The 18132-nt window shown below is 36.9% G+C and overlaps 1 protein-coding gene across 2 annotated transcripts in view; it reads left to right on the top strand.

Annotated features, from left to right (window-relative positions):
- The window catches only part of MAP3K21 (mitogen-activated protein kinase kinase kinase 21), a 53607-nt gene that overhangs the window by 17401 nt on the left and 18074 nt on the right, over positions 1 to 18132 (top strand). The window contains exons 2-5 of one of the 2 annotated variants that reach the window (XM_075995468.1): positions 38 to 218; positions 5379 to 5527; positions 6625 to 6800; positions 15618 to 15714. In XM_075995468.1, the coding sequence (XP_075851583.1) occupies positions 38 to 218; positions 5379 to 5527; positions 6625 to 6800; positions 15618 to 15714 (603 nt within the window). Of the gene's footprint in view, positions 1 to 37; positions 219 to 5378; positions 5528 to 6624; positions 6801 to 15473; positions 15715 to 18132 lie in introns of both variants that reach the window. The other variant, XM_012738325.3, reaches the window with a different exon arrangement.

Below are 18132 nucleotides of genomic sequence, written 5' to 3' on the forward strand. Positions count from 1 at the left end.
AGGACATGCCAATATCCCACCTTTGATTTTTCTTTAGTTTTGCTGCTGGAGAAGATAGAGTATGATGACGTCTGCAACAAAACCTTGAAGATTACAGATTTTGGGTTGGCGAGGGAATGGCACAGGACCACCAAAATGAGCGCGGCGGGCACCTACGCCTGGATGGCCCCCGAAGTCATCAAGTCTTCCTTGTTTTCTAAGGGGAGCGACATTTGGAGGTGAGCAGTGTGCCTTTGCTCTTGGAATCTTCTGCAGGAAATGCTTGCTAGGCTTTATTTAAGTGAATCCCAAAGCATTCAGTAGAAATTCTGAGCATACATAGTACTGGCCGTTTTGAAGAAAGTTTTTTGGTTTTGATCAAGGTGTTCATGACAACGGAACAAGTAATTTGACATTTGTATTGTCATATGACTCCATTTGGTAGGAGAACCTTCTGGTTAAATCTGGAGTTTGATTGAAACTGATCATAATTTGAGTTAACACTAATGCCAAGATTTTATGAGGTCTGCCGGTAAATAAAAGTAGATTTTATTTTAAGCGAACTTTTGATGCCTGGTGATTCACAAACAGTATTAGCATGGAAGGAGTTTGAGAAAAATATTTAGACCAATCATTTTATAAATTGTATTATCTAAAGATTAAAGTTTGAAGATGGGGAGCTGCACCCAAATGGATTACCAGGTTATCTTGATTTTCCATTCAGCTGTTTCTCATTAGGGGGATGAAGATGCCAACAATAGCAGAACAACAAACAAAGATCCCTCTATTTAATAGTTACAATGCACCCAGAGTTTGCTTGCCTTTATTTAATGCTCATAAAATCCTATGTGGCAGGTATTCAAATTCCAGTTTTTTTCTGTTGTTTTTATCAGCTTTATTGGGATATAATTCACATATCACACAGTTCACCCATTTAAACTGTACAATTCAATAGCTTCTAGTATAATATATTAATAAAGTTGTGTATTCATCACCACCATTAATTTTAGAACATTTTCATTATCCCCCCTAAAAAAAAGCCTGTACTCCTTACCTATCACCCCAATTCCCCCTTCCCGCTCAGCCCTAGGCAACCACTCATCTACATTCCGTATCTTTAGATTTGCTTACTCTGGGCATCTCATATAAATAGAATATTACAATGATTTGTTCCTTTGTGGCTGACTTCTTTCACTGAGCATGTTTTGACATTCATCCATGGAACAACCTATATCAATATGTCATTCCTTTTTATGGCTAAATAAAATTCCAGGATAAGGATAGACCACATTTTTGTTTACCCATTCGTCTGCTGACGGACATTTACATTGTTTGCGCTTTTTAGATATTGTGAATAATATTACTACAAACAACAGTGACCAAGTTTTTGTGAGGACGTGTGTTTCCAGTTTTCTTGGGTCTGTGCCTAGGAGCAGTGAAATTGCTAGGCCATATGACGATTCTATGTTTAATTATTTGAGCAGCCACCAGCCTATTTTCCAAAGTAGCTGCACCATTTTCATTCCCACCAGTGGCACATAAGGGTTCTGATTTCTCCACGTCCTCGTCAACACTTGTTATGTGATTTTTTTATTCCAGCCATCTTTATGGGAGTGAAGTGGTATCTCCTTATGGTTAAAACTATACTTTTTTGTTGTTGTTACATAAAAGAAAACTGTAGCTGAGAGGGAAGATGTCAGTTGGTCAAGAGTCCATTTCCAATTAGTGGCAGAATCTCTATGTCAACATAGATCTGTTTGGCTTCCAAATTCATGATTTTAAAAAAAATCATTTTTTCCTTTTAATCTTTGGATACACCAGAAGTTACTCCCTCAAATTCACACATGAAGTTAGCAGTAGAGACCCCTCAGCAAAAGTTCCATAAAATTGCTTTACATTTAAAGCTTATCCTCCACATTTGAAATATGATTTAATTGTTCTGCGTATAATTTTTTTTAACTGTATCAAATCCCCATTAATGAGTAACTTATTAAATACAATATGTTAAATTTAAACAATGGAATTCCATGTAGTATTGGAAAATGATGATGTATTGATATGAAAACAGATTTGTAAAATACTTTGAAAATAGTTTAAATGGCTTATAAAATAGTTTGTGTCATGTTGTGCATACACATATTTGTATGTACATGCACATATTTATAACTATGTTTACATAAACCAAAGATCAATAGTGGTTATCATCCTTGGGAAAGAGGCATATTTGTGATTTTCCTCTTTATCTTCTTTTTTTCCCCCCAGAATATTATAAGGGTACAATTGTTTTGGTTTACATGGATTGCTTTTGTACTGCTTGAGTCAAAGTTGTAAGTGTGCCCATCACCCAGACAGTGTACATTTTCCTGTTAGGTGTGATTTTATCCCTTCCCTGCTCTCCCCTTGCACCTGCATGATTTCCATTGAGTTTTACTTCCCTCTGTGCACATGAGTGCTGATCAGTTAGTTCTAAATTAATAGTGAGTACATATGGTATTTGTTTTTTCATTCTTTTGATACTTCATTTAAGAGGATGGTCTCCACTACCATCCAGATTGTTGCAAAAGGTATTAATTCATTTTTTTAATGTCTGAGTAGTACTCTATGGTATATATATATACCACATTTTATTAATCCACTCTATAGTGTTTTAGGGCCAGTTTGAAATATACAAATGCTTGAGCCTCATACCTGAATGAATTAGACTCTCTTCTGGTAGAGTCTGAGCACATGTGTTTTTCAGAGCATTAAGTGTGTTTTTCATTGATTTAATTTCAGTAGTTTTCTAATCGTATGAAAGTATCAAATTATAGAAGTGAAATTGGCTATCGTTTTAACAAATTATACTTCAAGACTCCAAAAAACTATTAAAATATATAATAAATGAATTTTGCATTCAAAATGTATTGTAAGACTGTAAAAATTTCATTTTGTGTGCTTCTATTATAAGCCATATAATTACAAGGAGCACGGATGCTGTACAGTCATGCTTATGGCAACCTGGTATTTTGTATCTATTGTAAACAGAGAGGAAAACCAGGAAGTAAGCCAAAAAAAGCTTCTAAAAATCATCCCTAAGATATGGGTCTTCAAGTACATACACTCTTTGGAGAGGTAACCTCAAAAATCTATTTCTTTACAAAGCTTGATGATCTGATTTTCATTATAAGCAAAGTATACCAAGGGACAACTCTCTTTAATGTGTTTTTTTCTTCCTGTCCCTTTTGCTTTCAGCTGCCATTTTTTACTGTTACCAGCTTGGCATCTCTCACCCCTCTTCTGATTAGCTCAAGTCCCTGATATAAAATGCCACAGTATTTGTATATAACCTACACACACACCCTCCCATATACTTTGTCATCTCTAGATTACTTACAATACCTAACACAGTGTAAATGGTGTTGTAATAGTTGTTATACCTTATTTTTAAAATTTTGTATTTTTTTTATTGTTGTATTGCTTTTATTATTTTTTTTTTCTGAATATTTTCAGTCCATGGTTGTTTGAATCCATGGATGTGGAGGGCTGACTGTACTATGAAAAGGACTAAGCCACCTATTTGTAGGGTCAACCTTCCTCACAGCCCCAGAACACATTCATATATGAAAGCATTTTGTAGGATGTCACGATGGGTAGGGGCAGGGAAGATCATCCTTCTGAATGACACATACCATTGCTGTAGGATCTCTTTTTATAATATTCCCATGAAAAATAATTTCATTCACAAACCATCACTTTGCCTGTGCAGTGCTAAGGATTGGTGATTGTGTATTTCATGATCACCTTCTCTCCTTCCTCCTTTCCTCCTTACTGTTACTATACTACAAGTTAACTGTCCAATGCACTTAGATATTGTCATCTAATTTTTATAGCTCTTATCCTTACCCTGGCTTTATAGATTAGGTAGCCAGACCACTGAGAAGTTAGGAAATTGGCTCAGAGTTGTAAAACTGGTAAGAAACAGACTCCAGGTCCAGTGCTGAGATCTGTGACTCCTGGTACCACAGCCCTCAATCATGGTACTACTTGAGTTCTCAGGAGGGGCTTCACTACACCACCCAGTTTAAGAAAACAGAAAAGCATATGCTACACTTTAGAAATAGTTACATTTTTTTCACATTGATTTTTCATAGGATAAGTCCTCCTCTCTCTAGAAAAATGACCTAACCTGGATTATTGATTCCCTGAAACGTCAAGAAGCAAAGTTACGTTGTTGTTATTCTTTGTTTTAGTTTTGTTGTTTATTCATGAGAAGTTCTTTGACTTTAGACAATTGTCAATTATTCTGTCTAAGAATTTTTTGGCCCCTGCTCTGAGGTGGTTTTTGTTGAGTGGTCTGTAAGTTGAAGTTATGAAGATGCCTCTTCTAATGAACCGTAATATAGATCATTGTAAAGAAATTATTAAGAAAAACAGATAAACATTGAAAAATACTGATTTCAACTTAATAGCTAACAGTTATAGCACTATTCATTTTATAATTGCTACTTTCTATATATTACGTATGTTTTTATTTAAATAAAACTGTTTTGAGATAGAGCAGATATTATTTTATAGGAGAGTTTTATTTTATAGACTATTATTTTATAGGAGAGTTAGTGAAAAATCAGCACCACATGTACTCACCATCAAATTCATACTAATTCATCAACACTTTTGTGCATGTATAGATTATCATTCATTGCGTGTCTGCCAGGTGGGAGGGGGAGGAGGGGTTGGGGATTTTCACACCTGATGAGTGCGGTGCACACTGTCTGGGGGCTGGGCACGCTTGTGGCTCTGACTTTGGCTGCTCAAAGGCAATATATGTAACTTAAACATTTCACCTGTTACTGTTCAGCAATATGGTGAAAACCTTAGTAACACATCTCCTGAAATATAAAGAGAGGAGCAGGAAGATGAACAATTTCAAAAAAACTATCTAAAAACAGTTAATCGACGTGATTCCATCTCCGTCCTGTGGCGTGTGGCATGAGATTTCTGTGGGGCTGTGCTCTTCAGTGCCCTAACAATCCTTGAGAGGTTTTATTTAAGTGTGGGGCAAAGCAGATAGAGGGAGAGACAGGAAAACAACCATATTACTCTTACAGTGTAGCCTCGTTCTAGACTCGGATTAATTCAGTTATGTACTACTTTTAAGCTTTCCTCTTCGTCAGGTAGTTTAAAATCCTATATCGGATGCACACTTGATTTCTGGGACAGAGTAGATTTGCATGTGTTTGAGCTGTTAATGGGAAGAGCCCACCTCTGACCTTGGCATGTTAGCACCGTGGCCTTGGGTGGAAGAAGAGAGGTTCCCACTGGGAGCTGGACGAGGTGTTGATATGTTTATCCCACCAGCTGTGTCGGAAGGACAGGACACCGTGTCGTGCACTGAACGTTGTGCAAACCTTGCTTTCTAGCTATGGAGTGCTGCTGTGGGAGCTGCTCACGGGAGAAGTCCCCTATCGGGGCATCGATGGCCTTGCAGTGGCTTACGGGGTGGCAGTCAATAAGCTCACTTTGCCAATTCCATCCACCTGCCCTGAGCCGTTCGCCAAGCTCATGAAAGGTATCTGTGCAGCCTTTGTTTTTGGGTGTCTGTGGGAGCAAGGAGGATCGCTTGTTAGAACATCCTCATTTTTTTTTAACCAAAATAGCAATTTCTGTGATTCTAATTTTCCATTACTTTTAAGTAACTGTACTCTTTTACGAATTAGAAACCTAGTCTCTGATCTAAAAATGTCAGGTAAAGTTTTGATGAGCTAAGTAATAGGAAAACGATCCAGTTTTATCAGTGACTCATTTATGTATAAAACTCAACTGAGTGGTAATAAAGTTTCCACCGAGTAGAGTTCAAACACAGTATGGAATAGTCTACAAATATGCTGTTTCAAATGTGACTCCATGATCAAAAGTGCTTTAGTCTTAACCAGCATGTCATGACCTTGTCTGTTTGATCCTTGTATTTTAAAAATTGTTAACTAAGCCAGCTGTGGTTCTAAAATAGAAAAATTAGCCAGTTATAGGGGCATGTGCCTGCAGTCCCAGCTACTCAGGAGGCCAAAGCAGGAGGATTGCTGGAGCCCACACATTTGAGGTTGCAGTGGGCTATTATGATGCCACTGCACTCCAGCCCAGGCAACCGAGCGAGAAGCTATCTCAAAAAAAAAAAAAATGGTAATCAACTCTTCTTGTAAGCAGCAAGTCACCTTACTTCCTTTATTAGGCTATTTCTTAGAACTTCTCTTGTGGTTGTAACAATTTAGAGATGTAGGTTTTCTTGGGTTGAGTTATATGACTCTGTATCAGTGAATCATCTGGTCATGGTGGCTTAAGCCGCTGAAATACAGAGTTCATGGTAAGGTATGGGAAACACACATCTGTCTATTAAATGTGGCATAATATAGACAACCGTAGTCTTATCTTATAGTAACTATTATGCGTGCCTCTGACATGGGCACTATAAGATAAATTGTTCAAAATATTATCAGTAGATTCTTAAAATGTTCGGGAGCAGACACCATACACATCGGCTTCTGGTTTAGAATGGCAAATGTTAGGTTGCAATACATGTCAGTGTAAAACATTTCTTAGACATTCTGATGCCTTGGAGATAATCTGAGCCAGGCTGAGAGGTGGGATTAATGTGATTCTTGCTTATTTTAGAATGCTGGGAACAAGACCCTCACATTCGTCCATCATTTGCCTTAATTCTTGAGCAGCTGACAGCTATTGAAGGGGCAGTGATGACGGAAATGCCTCAAGAGTCTTTTCATTCCATGCAGGATGACTGGAAGCTGGAAATTCAACAAATGTTTGATGAGTTAAGAACAAAGGAAAAGGTGAGAGAGAGATTTTCAGTTGCATAATATACACCATTTACGAAGATCGGGGAAATACAAGCCGAAAGTACTGTTGGTGTGATTATAAAATATTTTCACATGTCAGCATTTTTTGATTCTTGCTTTCCCTTCAGGTTAAAAACAAACAAAACAAAAACAAAACAGATGTATATTCAAAATGTATAATTGGAGAAAAAACTTTTTGTTAGGGGAATTGTCAAATGTAAAACAAAAAGGAGAAGAATAACATAATAAAGCTGTTGTATGCATTAACCAGCTTTAATAATTGTTATAATTTTATCTTTTTTTGGTTTCTTTTCCCCATTATCATTTTTTAACTGGAGTATTTTAAATCAAATCCTAGATTCATATCATTTTATCCATAAATGCTTCAGTATACACCTCTAACTGGTAAGCATTTAAAAAATAAAAACTTTCTTGCCATTATTATCTAAAAAAATAACAATTGCTTAATTATTGTATAATACTTGGTCCATGTTTAACTGTCACAAAGATGTCTTTTATACATAGTTGGTTTATACAAATCAGAATTTGTACAAGGTCTACAAGTTGTTTTGATTGTGTCTGAAAGCCTCTCTGTTATGCTAGTTCTTCCATATTCACTCCCCTGTTATTTCCAAGGCCAGTGCTTTGTTGGAGAGGCCAGGAAAATGTGTACATTTTGAACTCTTTAACATGAGTTAAGCTGTGCTCAGCTTATACATTTTAAGAAGGAAATAAATAAGCATATAAACATACAGAGGCTGCAGTTATATTATTAATGCTGCATATGAGGTGAAATATGAGAAGTAAACACACCCCGTAATTAGAACGTAGACTAGTTGGGAGGTGAATTGAGTTAGCATGGTCTCTTTTAGATGGTGACAAATGAAGGCACTCTGGGAAGCCAAGGCAGAAGGATTGCTTGATGTCAGGAGTTTAAGAACAGCCTGAGCAAGAGCAATGCCCCATCTCTACAAAAAATAGAAATATCAGCCAGGTGTGGTAGTGTGCACCTGTAATCCCAGCTACCTGGGAGGCCGAGGCAGGAGGATCGCTTGAGCCCAGGTGTTTGAGTTTGCAGTGAGCTATGATGACACCACTACGCTGTAACCAGGGCAACAGAGTGAGACTGCCTCTAAATAAATGGTAGATAGATAGATAGGCAGTGAATTGGGCTCTGTGCTACAATAGTAGTGTTTGGGTTTTTTAAAAGATATTTATGTAATACTTGAGCATTTTGATAAATCAAGGTTCATTCTTGTTGTCTGAAGTGTATACTTGTTCAGTAGTTTAAATTCTTCTGTTGTACATGTGGTAAATGTCTTGTCTTGGTTAAAAGTACAACATTGTAAATTACCGATGCTCTTTGTAAAGTCATATAAACTTCCAGGGAGGAATTTTTATAGCCCATACACTTGTGATGCTAAAATAGTAGAATTCTTTTTAGGTAAGCAGATATTACTTTGCTTAAATAAAGAGTGCCATTCGTTTATTCCAATTTATGATTTTGAAGCATGGAATTATGGTATAGCTAAGAGTCATTTTCCCATGATCAAGTTACCTTGACTTGTGTAGTATGACTTTGCACTGTAGCTCCAGACTTTCACAGTGATCATACACAGAAGGCCAGTAGCCAACCTAAGTCCAGAAGAAAGCACAGACAAGGGCATAATAAATCATGATTTATATATTTGCATAATCATTTCCTGAGCTAATGTACATAAAACTGTGCATGATACTAAGACATTATATGCCCAGATTCTGTTTTCAAGTATCTTACTTCTGTTACCATGCTAAATTGGAAATTAATACAAGGTATGTCATAGGCATTCCCAAAAATGCACATTATTTTCCAAAAAAAAAAAAAACCCAGAAAATGATTTAAGAACGTGACTATGGTGAAATTATTGAGTTTCAATGTTATACACTTTTTCAGCAAACATATATTGAATAGGTGCTGTGTCCTGAGGGCAGTGCTAGAATTTTCGGATTCAGAGATTGGAGATGGCAGTTTGTACCCTTGAACGGTCCTTTGATTGCCAGGCTAGTGATCTGGACCTTGGTGACAGGTTTCAAAAAGGGGCTCCGTGGAATATCTTGGCAACACTTTTGAGCCAGACATGGAGTCAGAACCTCCTCCCCACACTCCCTCTGCCATCCCACATTCTCTTCCTTATTTGTGGTAATGGGATCACTGTTCTCCCAGGTGCCCAGTCTCAAGGGTCTTCGGCAGTGTTTCCTGTGGTCTTCTATGTGACAAAGACCATTGGTGGCGATTCTCCGCCTGATCCTACTGTCCCCACCAGCACCGTGGCTGCATCAGCCCGACTGGGCACTGTGCATCCCGCTTCACTGCTCTGATATGTCCCTTCCTCCTTATAAAATGGACATCTGATCAGCTTTGCTCCCGTAGCCAGCTTCTTTTCCTTAGTCACTTCCTGTCTCCTTACACACTCAGCCTCACTTTTCCACTGCCTCTGTCCCTGCCGTACTGAATTTCTCCCAGTTCCATTGATGTCATGCTCCTGACTTGAGGCCTTTGCACGTGCTCTTTTCTCTGTTGAGAGCCTGCTTCCCTCCCTAGCTTCTGCCCCCACCCCATGAGTGGCGGCCCCTCCATTCTCAGTTCCTGATGGCTCCCTCCCTCACGCTGCTGTGCTGGATAAACTGTGCTTCCCTTATCACCGCAGCATGTCGTACTCGATTAGTCTTTGCTTGTTTACTCCTTCTTGCTCTGCCTCTTCTGTGAGGTAGTAAGTTCATGAGCTGTGCTGTTACATTCTTGTTCATTTGCATCTACAGCATTGAACACAGTCTTCAGCACCTGGCAAACATTAAATAAATACAGTAAATAAACCTAAGTACGGTTTGTTAATATGCTCCTGATATGTATTTTAATAGTTGAGAGATAGTAGCAATTATATAAATCATTATTATTATGGTTTTAAGTGAACACCCAATTTAAAAGTATATACATTGTTATGAATCCTGTTATGTATCCTATTATACAAAAGAGGCATACAGTTAAACTGAACTGTTTAACTTCTGGTTATAGATTATTGAGAAACTCTCACACACGTGCACAGAGAAACATGCTATTCACTTAAGCGTTGTTTGTAAGAGTGAAAAGCTAGAAACAACCTCAATATCCATTAGTAAGGGAATAGATGACTAAAATGTTGTATATCATACAATGGGAATCTGTACAGTACAGCTAAGTCCTCACTTGACATTGTCAGTAGGTTCTTAGAAACTGTGACTTCAAGCAAAATGACATATAATAAAATGATTTTACCATAGGCTAATTGACTGAAACAAGAGTCCAGTACCTATGGAATATTTCTGGTCACAAAGACATCCAGCAAACTTATAAATAAAGACCAAAACACTTCTAATAGTAAACATTGAAATAAATGTGAGCTATACGTACATTTTTAAGTGATTATTAAAAACAAGGAAGAAAATTATTTACCCAGTTATTTAAGTTCAGGGTCATGGGTAGACAGAGCCCATCCCAGCAGCTCAGGGCACAAGGCAGGAACCAGCCCTGGATGGGACGCCATCCCATGGCAGGGTGCATGACATGCACATCCACGCTGGCTCAGACTAGAGCCCTATAGATGCACCAATGAACCCAGCAAGGACATCTTTGAGATGTGAGAGGAAACCTGTGCAGACGTGGGGAGAACATGCAGACTCCTCACAGACTGCGGCCCCAGCTAGGAATTGATTTGTTTCATCATCAATGTTATAACAAAACAATGTTGAATGAAGCAACATTATTTGAGAAGGTGCTGTAGTTAAAATGAATGAACCCTAGCAACATGTTCCCATGTGAATAAATCTAAACATAATGTTGGGTGGAAAAAACTGAGTGGCAGAGGAATAGTTACATTATATACCATTTATGTAAATTTATAAAACAAAAACAATACCATTCAAGTGTATAAAAAAGGCTGAAAGTACAGGCTGAGGAAGGATGCCCACTGATTTAAGAAGAGCAGATCTGAAAAGGGGAGGGGATAGGATTAGAGTTTGGTGCACATGGGGTTTTGACCGACCTAAAACAAGGACAGTAAAAATTTAGCATCTATTAAGTATTAATGGTAAGGGCGTAAGTATTTGTCATTCCCTCTAATTATGGAATATTTTAAATATTTCACAATTTAAAATGATTAAAAATAATGGTTAGAAAGATAAATGTAAGCTGCTAAAATCACTTTTTAAAGAAGTAGATGTATAAGTTATCCATTCTCTTCCTTAGATTTTTCAGTATTTTGTAAGCTTAAAAATATAAAATAGGCCAGGCATAGTGGCTCATGCCTGTAATCTCATCACTTTGGGAGGCTGGGGTGAGAGGAGGCCAAGAGCTCAAGACCAGTCTGGGCAACACAGTGAGACCCCATCTTTACCTAAAATAAAAAAATTAGCCAGGTGTGGTGGTGCATACTTGTAGTCCCAGTTATTTGGGAGGTTGAGGCAGGAGGGTCACCTGAGCTCAGGAGTTCAAGGTTGTAGTGCTATGATGGTGCCACTGCACTCTAGCCTGGGTGATGAATGGAGACCCTGTATCAAAAACATATATATATATGTACACACACACACACACATACACATATACATACACACAGACACACATAAATAAAACAGGTAAATGCAACCTAAGACCATGACATCACTAATAAATATATGGAGTTCATGAGCAAGAAATACGAATCCAATTTTTCCCTGTCCCAATCATGCCCACAGAGTTGCATCTGACTGTGAGCTCCATGTTTTAAGGGGCCTTCCAGAGAGGGTGGAGGTGAAGGCAGGGAACCCGGAAATCTGAGCTTAGGATGGGAAGAACAGAAACAGCACAGAAGGGGGTGGGGAGTGCAAGGGCTGTCCTTTAGTACTGGGAGGACTTTCAGGTACAGAGAGGAAGAAATGAATTGCAAGTTATTCCAGAGTTTGGAAGTAGGATCTCTAGTGAATGCTCCAGGGATTGAAATCTGGTCTCCAAATCAACAACCAGCTAGCCCTTCGAGCTGTCTAGTGGTGAAATGCACCGTCTCATCAACTGTCAGCTTCCTTCACTGGAGGGACTCGAGTGGAGTGTCTGTATGGAACTCTGAAAAATATTACAGACCACACCTCCAAACCATTTTTTCTTATATGAAGTCTTTTTCGAGTGCCAGAATCTATGGCAACCTAGTATGGTGCTTAAAACCGATAACTCTGATCCGGAAGGCCTGGTTGACCTTCAAGCTTTGCTGCGTGCTGGCTGTGTGGCTTCAGATTTTGTTACTTGCTGTGCTTCCTCAGCATTAGAATGGTCACAGATAGCAGCTGTCTCCTGCAGGGGTGGTGTGAGGCTTGAGTCATGAATGCAAAGTGCTCAGAGTGGAGCCTCATACTTAGTAAGTGCTCAATACTTTGGCAGAAGCTGACTGGCTCAGACTCCCCCTGTTCCCTGGCCAGGCGTGGGGAGACAGGGTTCTGAGGACTGGTGCTGGGAAAAGCACAGACTGGATCGTGTTTTAAATCCTACTGCTCTTTGAAGGATTACCATCAGTGATACTATTGATATGTTTCTTGGAAACTTTAATACATTTTGTTGACTTAAAATGATAAGGGAAAGTCTCTGATTTTTAAAATTTTTATACTTCCCCAGATTGTTTTCAGGAATTCTAAAGTTAGATGTTTATTAATTACAAAAATGAAAAATACTTTGCAGAGCAGGAGAAGGTTTTGAGAAAAAAAATGAAGCTTCAAATCACAGAATGTATACTTTGGAAGTGATGTAATTAATAATTAATTACTATTATTTTAACCTATTTTGTTTAATTATTTTTAGTTATTGATAATTATTTATGAAACTAGAGGATATAGGCATTTCCAGTGAGTTCTTATTACATGTGGTATAAAAATAAAAGCATGCTTCAAGAGTGGACATCAGTTCTTTCTCCATTTTGAGGCTTATAGTAGTTTCTTTGTTTTGGGGTTTTTTTTCTTTAATTGATTTTTGAGTTATCTTGTTATCGTGTCTGTTTTTACTTTTTATTTGACTTTCGTGCATTGCTCCTTGAAATGCAGCATTTATGGTATTTCGTGAGCCATTTGGTTTACAATTAAAGAATATATAATACTTTTTTTTTTTTGCTTAAAGTAATTACACCTTTTTTGATGAAGTTAAAAGCACAGTGTACGTGCTCTATCTCCCTTTCTTGTTCACTGATTGCTTAAAGTAGGAGGCGTCAGACTTGGAATTAATGGTCAGTAACTTGGCTGTGGTCCGCGTTACTCAGTAAACTGTAGCCTCCATAGATACCAGGTCCTCCCTAAATTCCTGGCTTCTTATCTCTGTGTGTCTGTCTTTGTGCGTTATGTGCATGCACCTGTCTTTGACCCAGTCTGTGAAGGCATGTCATTGTTAATGATTAACCTCCACTGCCAGGAATCTGGATTTGCCATTACCAGAGTGGCTTGTGCCAAGCAATTAAATAAATATTACTGCTAGCAATCTCATCAACCGAAAGAATTCTTTTTGTGTGCTTCATAATTTCAAAGTTTTCAAAAAGGGTTCTTCTAATACCTCAGACCTTTTTAAAAATTTACTTTTGAATGTTTTAAAGTTCATTCAGAAGGAAAATTACTTTTACTGCCTTCTCTTCAATCTTAGATTTTTCTCTTATGAAGTCTTAAAGAAGTAAGTTTTTTTTTTTTTTATTTGTAAAGTTGTTGCAAGGGAATTTTAGGTTGGGACATGGAATTAAAAGTGTTTTCTTTATTCTATTACTGTAGTGGTAACACACAGCCTAATTGAGTTTGCTGCCCTTATCTCTTTCTCATGCCATCTCATTTAACAATAGCTAGTTGGATTGATATCAACACCACTGAAAAGTAATATCTTGACAAAAAGGTAGAGACAGTAATGAATTAGAAATTGGAAGTTGACTGGAAATTATTGCTGTCCCCAAATACACTACAATAAAATGTTCCATTTGGATAAAAGGTATCAATTTAAAAATGGATTACAGAATTTTTTAGCATGTAACATTTTTTCTTTTCAAGTAATACACAGTATTACAGTGTCATGAAGAAATAAATACCAATCTGCGCTATAAATGCGAACCAACTGATACCTATTAGTCGGAGTAATTTGAACATCAATTGGTCTAAAGTAAATCATTTTTCTTGAAGTTTTGCTTATGCAATTTGTTTGCAAAAAAATAAATTTAAAGAAAGCTTCAAAGCTGAATTTCAGTCCACTTTAGTAGCATTACGATAAATTCAGAATTGTTTTGATCTGAATAAATACATTTCTCTGTTATGAGCACTCCCCGGTCTCTTCTTGATATTGTCCTGTTTATTTGTGGGAAGATGGTCTTCTATGTTTATTTACCTTTGTGATAATTGTACTGACAGATAGACTCAAATTACTCTTTCAGTCCATCTGTAAGAAGTCCAGGGGATTAGTAGATTTGAATTGGCATTTCAGTCCCATGGTTTGGCTCTAGTTTCTTCCAGGAGCCTTCATCTTACAGTGTTTCTTCATGGGTCAGCATTCAAAGTGTGGTCTGCTTATATAAAGTAGGAAATGTTTGCACAATACTCACAGTTCTCAGAGCTCGTGGTGCAAAGCTCTACTTGAGAAGGCATCTACAATTTCTCACAAAGATTGTAGTATCAGGGTGTTCTAAGATTAAATTTGTCTAGAGCAGTGTAAATAAAAGCTTGCAAATGCCTTGATTTCTATGTGAGTGCTTGATTTCCTAGCAGGGTAATTTAGAATAGCAAGTAGTTTAGCACTAAAAGCAATATTTATATCTCTGGTAAAGAACAGAACACTTTGTAGAAATGAAATAAAAATGGGGATAGAGTTCTCAGTTTTACTGTAGAATATTTTTTTTCCTAATAGGAATACAAGTATTTTTAATTAATAGATTTTTTTTCCTATTTTTCAGAAGTTCAGTAACCAAAATCCAAAACTAAGAGAACGTTTGACTTTTATCAGTAAGCATCATGACAGAATAATTTTTTATTAGCTAACTCATGAAATCTGTTATAAAGTGGTACTTTCCATACATCAGTGGGATTTTGAGAAGTTCTTCATATACTGAATATATTTGCCTTTGGCTTATAATTTTAGAGGTGTCTTATTTTCATTTTTGACATCCCTTCAATGGACTCCCAACATGTTAGCTTTGTTCAAGTCTCACTTAATAATAGTGTTGCCAAGATGTTTGATTCTTTAAGCAGACTCATACTACCTTAAGAAACTGCCTCAGTAAAGAAGTCTGAACTGCAGTCATTTGTAACTAGAATAATTATTCTTTCATCAATTGAGCTTTTAACTTTTGGCTTCATTTTAAAATGGGTCATTCACAATCTATACTTTGTTGCTGTGTGTTAATGTACATTTTATGTGTCAGGTGGCAGAGAGAGAGCGAAATGTTAAAAATCAGGCGTGAAAGACTTGTGATGCCTGTTTTTAGGATCCTAAAACTAGCAGAGGGGAAGGAAGCCCATGGAAAGGTTTTGCTTATCATGTAAGATATATGCTGGGGAAGGAGGGAATTTCAGCCTTTCTGTGCACCAGCCTACAGCAGCTAAGGGGAGTGTAATAGACCCGAACTGTCATTCTTCCTGCGTGGAATGATTCTCCCACGTGCATCTCTGCGGCAGGAGCTGCGGTCCCGGGAAGAGGAGCTGACTCGAGCAGCTCTGCAGCAGAAGTCCCAGGAAGAATTGCTGAAGCGGCGCGAACAGCAGCTCGCAGAGCGGGAGATCGACGTGCTGGAGCGGGAACTTAACATTTTGATATTCCAGTTAAACCAGGAGAAGCCCAAGGTGAAGAAGAGGAAAGGGAAGTTTAAGAGAAGCCGTTTGAAGCTCAAAGATGGACATCGAATCAGTTTACCTTCAGGTATGATTTTGTTTTCATGTTTTTTTTTTTCAAGGTTTTTGTGTGTCATCCTTTTTAATCAGCTTCTTAATGTCACCGGAACTGGGAGAGAGCTGGGGAAATAAGATTGTGGCCGAGTAAGTATCTTCAGTCGGGGCTTAAATTCATGGTCCTAATGTAATGACCAAAGAGGTTTCATGTAGGAAACAGCATAAGGAACACATTGCAGTTGACTGCACTGTGAGTATTTAATCCTCAGTATACTTTCATGTTAATGCATTTGTTGATTTATTCCTTTCGAAATCAAAGCAGAACCTCTTTTTAGCTGATTGTAAGTTATCAGCATTACATTTTATTGTGAAAGTCCAGAGCAAAAAACTGTGGTATTTTATCATTAAGTTCATTGCTTTCGTAAGGCTCTATAATGTCAGCTGGTATCTGAGTTCATTTGGGACACTGATATATTCAGCAAAATATATCACGTACTTCAGTGAATTCCTGCTTTCATCCAAGAAGTCTAAAGTCCTTGAGGCACAAAAATGAACCAGTATATCTGGGAGAGCTTTTAAAAACTTTTTTAAACAGTATGACAATAACATAAAAGGATTACTAAATCCGTTTAGTAATGTATTAGGAGAAACTAAAAAAATAGAAAATAGCAAACATATATTAATTCACTGAATTAAATTCTTTAATATTATGTATTACACTTGATTTAAGGAAAAACCAAATATCCGACTATATTTTGTGATTGTTTCTAGTACCAGGGTAGGATGGTGACAAGAGCAGACTGTACTTTTATGGAATGTGTATTAAACATATATATACTTATGCATATATGTATTATATATTAAATACACCTTTTATATATAAATTATATAATTTAATATATTAATATATATTTTATATTTATTATATTTATTATATATTTAATATATAATTTAATATATAATATTATATATACCTATTTATAGGTGCTAGTGTGTTTCTAAGACATTTGTTAATCACATGGAAATTTGATTGAAATAACAATAACAACAGATTTGTTTTATATCAAGTGTGTATAAATTGTCTTGTAAAATACTTATTACAAAATACTGGAAGTCTTGCAGCACACTGTGACATTTTTGGTTATTGCAGATATTGTCAGTTGTTCAGAAAATTGCTAGTTTGTGGCAGTCATTAGCACCCACTATACATTAATACATTATCGATCATTTGGGTTGCTGAGGTGAGAATAGGTCCTTACACATTTTACATTCAACCTCTCTGGGGGTGAGGGTGGTACTTTTCCAGATTCTCTTCTGATGTTTGCTCTTAGCAGGAGTGTTACTTGGAGGACCACTGAACTGTCTTAGGTATTAGTCAGCCATAATTTAAAAAATAGACTATTTTATCTATGGTGTGGTTTCTGATTTTAAGCATAGATGATAGAAAAATTCAGAGAAGCACTAGATTCTTCAGTTCTCAGCTCTATCAGCTTTCTCATATCTGTGTTTTGATTATGTTATTGTCATTTAATATTTATTGTTTCCCTTAGGAAACTCTGGGGGAGGTGGCAGGGAATAAGAATCTGATAGTTAGGGAAATAAACTTGGAAGAAAACAGTTAAATCATTGCAATGGTAGAGTGATTAAATAAAATATCTTAGGATTCCTGATGTCAAACTTTCACTCTTGCTTTTCTTCTCAAATGTTCCTTGGCTAATATTTTGAAATTATTCAAAGCAGACTGAATATATTTGACTATTTTTGCTAGATTCCTTTTACTTCTAGATTACACTATTTGGCCGTTTTTATAGTTGAGAATAGAGAAGACATTTTAGTTACACATTTATTTACTTTGTGGCACTTAATTAAAGATTCCAGTTAAAACAACCGAAAAGTCTACTGCTGTAGTTCTGATGCATCCTGAAGAAATTAAATCTGGCTTCTGGAATATAGCACGACAGTTACTTCTCCTGCCCACAAGAGGGCGATAGGTTTCAGTAATAGCTGTGCCAGTCCAGAAACCCTTTTTCTAATTAGACTCTTCCAGTTCTAAACACACCTACAGAAACATATTTGAGAAAAGCAATAGTTGAGACTCCCATAAACTGACCCTTAATATTTGTGTCTATATATCTTTCAAAGATGTCTTCAATATGAATAATTAGATTAGATTCACTCATAATTTTGTCCCTGAGAATCACACTGTTGATCATTTTTAATCGAATGGCTATTTATAGCTATGGTGACTTATTGCTATTACAGAAAACCCAAATGTAGTTTTATTCCTGCTGGAATTCCTTCATAGTTGGTTACCAAATAAGGAAGATTAATGCTTAGGAGGCGAGACAGCTATAATTTAGGATAATAGTCTTAAAATGACACTTTTTGAATATTTAGTATTTTTCTTAGACTTTTTTTAGAAGGAAAAAAGTGTGGACACAGTGGATGT

Source organism: Microcebus murinus, chromosome 19 (assembly GCF_040939455.1).
Source record: "Microcebus murinus isolate Inina chromosome 19, M.murinus_Inina_mat1.0, whole genome shotgun sequence".
Lineage (NCBI taxonomy): Eukaryota > Metazoa > Chordata > Mammalia > Primates > Cheirogaleidae > Microcebus > Microcebus murinus.